The sequence below is a fragment of the Papaver somniferum genome, chromosome 3 (genome assembly GCF_003573695.1).
Source record: "Papaver somniferum cultivar HN1 chromosome 3, ASM357369v1, whole genome shotgun sequence".
Taxonomy (NCBI): Eukaryota; Viridiplantae; Streptophyta; class Magnoliopsida; order Ranunculales; family Papaveraceae; genus Papaver; species Papaver somniferum.
In genome coordinates, this window is record NC_039360.1 from 33,948,446 (window position 1) to 33,951,758 (window position 3,313).

At 36.5% G+C, this 3,313-nt stretch overlaps 1 protein-coding gene across 1 annotated transcript; it reads left to right on the forward strand.

Moving 5' to 3' along the window:
* Positions 1 to 574: 574 nt before the first annotated feature.
* Positions 575 to 2,146, forward strand: LOC113361125 (non-specific phospholipase C4-like). Its single transcript, XM_026604476.1, has one exon. The coding sequence runs from the start codon at positions 762 to 764 to the stop codon at positions 1,374 to 1,376; it is 615 nt and encodes a 204-aa protein (XP_026460261.1). The 5' UTR covers positions 575 to 761; the 3' UTR covers positions 1,377 to 2,146.
* The last annotated feature ends 1,167 nt before the right edge of the window (positions 2,147 to 3,313 follow it).

The following is a 3,313-nucleotide window of genomic DNA, read 5'->3' on the forward strand; positions in this document are numbered from 1 at the left end:
CTTCCATACAATCTCATCTAGGCACAAGCATATCTTCCCGTACTTAACAAGAAACAAAGAGGCGCTCCATTGGAACTTTTCCACATACATCTTTCACAGCCGAAGTCATCACATAGATCACTTCTGACACTTCGAGACAGCCGAAAAAAGACCACGTAAACAAATGACAAAGGAAGGTGCTTATGGAAATTGTACTTCAGATTTTGCTATCCCATGTATGGTACTGGTACAAGACTACAAGTTATGACGTGTGCCGGTGTGTGCATTAAATAAAAACGTGTTCAATTATAATAATTACCAAATGACTAAACTGTCAGTCTCATACTCCATCATCATGCACATAGGCAACAGACTCATAGTTGGATTTCGTCAAGCATTATTATAAAACAGGAAAATGATGAAAAATATATGCGAGCTACTCGAGTGTTATTCGCCACTTTAGACGCGGCGTGATCTGGTTCGTGTGGTCTCCACTTTAAGCATTCCCCATTTTTATAATCCAGGATTTTAGTTCTGAATCATATTGGATCGCAACAGCATCTTTGTGCAAGTCATGTGCAAATGGCGTGGCGCGCCTATCAGATGGATAAAACAATGTTTACATTTTTGTCAGTTTTTGTCAGTTTGATGTACAAATAAACACCAGTTTTTGCCTTCATCTTACTTTCCCTTCAAGTATCAAACCAAGAAGTCTACTTTTCTTACCTATATAAATCCCACATGATCACAACTTCGAAAGGAAAACCAAGTACCAAAAAAAGATGTCGACTTTTCCAATCAACACGATAGTAGTATTAGTTCAAGAGAATCGTTCATTTGATCACATGTTAGGATGGATGAAAACACTTAAACCAGAAATTAATGGAGTAACCGGGACAGAATTCAATTACATTTCAGCAAATGATGCAACTTCAGAGAAGTTATATTTCGGCAACAAATCGGAACATGTAGACCCAGACCCTGGTCACTCAATCCAAGACATATACGAGCAAGTTTTTGGTATGCAATGGGAAGCATCAACAGCTTCGAAAGATAATGTTCCGGAAATGAAAGGGTTTGCTCAAAATGCAGAAAGATTAACAAAAGGCATGTCGAGTACAGTTATGAATGGGTTTCAACCGGATTCTGTACCTATTTACAAGGAACTGGTTTCTGAATTTGCAGTCTTTGATCGCTGGTTTGCTTCTGTTCCGGCTTCCACTCAACCGAACCGATTGTTCGTTCATTCAGCCACTTCGAATGGTGCAGAGAGAAACGATACAGTGAAATTGATCCTGGGGTTTCCTCAGAAAACAATTTTTGAATCACTGGATGAAGCAGGACTGTCGTTTGGAATTTACTATCAGAATCCGCCTTCTACTCTTTTTTACAGGTAAGAAATCTGCAGGTTCTTATGCATTCCCTCTTATCATTTGGGTTCTAAATTATCTGCTTCCGTAAATTTATTCAAGTTAATATTATTACAAGGAAACGACTCATGCTATCACAAACATGCGCACACAATGAACGCGAACTTTTTTTTTTTGATCGATAAATATATGTATATATATAATATTTTTAAAGAAGGCTAAGTACAAATCTGCAAAAGAAGAACAGCCACCAGGCAAGAAAAAATACAAAATAAATCAAGAGAACACCCACGAAAAGGGAAAAGAAAAAACTAAAGAGGTTCAAACCATACCAAGGGATGAACGCGAACTTTGTAGATACGCACGTACGCTGTCGCTGTGTTGTTATGCACTCGTTTGCTCCATAGCACCTTTTGAGTTTCGAAATAATTTACTAACAAATATTTACTTGAATGTATCAGAAATAAAGAACATCCATTTACGCTAAGCTCGAAATGTTGCTTTCAGTGTAGATAGTATTGCATATTTTATTACGCAAGCATTTAATATGCTTAGGTAGAGAAGCATGACCTTTGGATGCTCACCTCATTACCCAATGTTGCGTATTCCATTATATGCTATGGAGAGTAGTATGCCAATGCATGCAGAGCTGTAAGAATTGATGCAAGTCAAAGAATACAAGAGACTATACGCCTTAGCTAGCCCTTTGGATATTTCCTGTTAAATGAAACTAATGTCAAATTCTATATAATTTGCCAAAAAGGTCATTAGACTCAAACCCAAAATGTACTTACGCGGAATTTTGAAAAAAATTTGTTTGTACCTATAACTGAGTCACAAGCACAGATTGATGTTTATGACTAACAAAATGTATGTTCATTTTAGTGACATTGCCGGATCCACAAAAGACACGACCACGTGAAGCAGATGAGAATGGAAAGCTCAGTGAATTTCAAGAGGAACTTGTACAGATGGCTGCGACATTGAATGGGGATTGTTACAAGGACACATATCCAGACAAACTAGTAAAAAACATGACTTGTGCAGAAGGTTGCAAGTATGTTGAAGATGCTTTTAAAAAATTTCGCGAAAATTGCGAGAATGCAAAGAAGAATGGAACTGATGATTCTGAAATTGTGTTACCATTTGGCCAGCAAAATGTAGAACTGGCTGAAAAGAGGATTGCTTGCCTTGCTTGCAACATTATCTAAATGATATAAATCTATTTTACTTTTTTTTTTTCTTAATCTTTTGTGTAATAAACTTGTGTTTGTGCAAGTCCTTCCTCACAATTTATGGAACTGATGATTCTGAAATTGTGTGGAACCTAATTTATTCATAATAAATTAAGTCTTGGAAAAACAAGTTGGACCCTTCATTTTTGGGAACTTTTGGGAAAATGTGTATTACTTAGATACTATTTTGCAAGATGCACAGGGAGTAAGTGAATCGAATATTATGTGGATTTTCATAGAATTCTTATTTGAGTGCCTCTTCTGATTTCTTGTAGATACGAATTCAATGAATTTCTAAAGAGATTTTGTGATTTATTGACATACAGAAAGGTAATGGCTATCATATACAAAATATCAAATCGGTTATTCTCGGCTAACCATGTTGAACATAGTCTTTATGCACGGTATGGTTGTGGTTCCACTTAACAAGAGTGAAAACGCGGGGTACAACAACTACATCCAACTATTTCGTCCGGCAATCTGTATGCACTATGCTCCAATATAATTCTGAGAGCACCAAGTTACTGAGTCTCAATTAGGATATACATTAATGAGCTTTATCTCTTTTTTAACACAATCAATAAATCAAATAGATAGAAACACGTGAACTTGATTGTTATGAGAATAACTCGGATGGTATCAAAGACCAATGATCGAGTGTCAATCAAGTCTTATCCAAAAAACAAGGTCGGGTTTATCAATTATGATTGAACTACGCACAACCCATGA

Bases quoted from the DNA above. Each gene is read 5' to 3' on its own strand.
- LOC113361125 (XM_026604476.1), top strand. From the start codon at position 762: ATGTCGACTTTTCCAATCAACACGATAGTAGTATTAGTTCAAGAGAAT.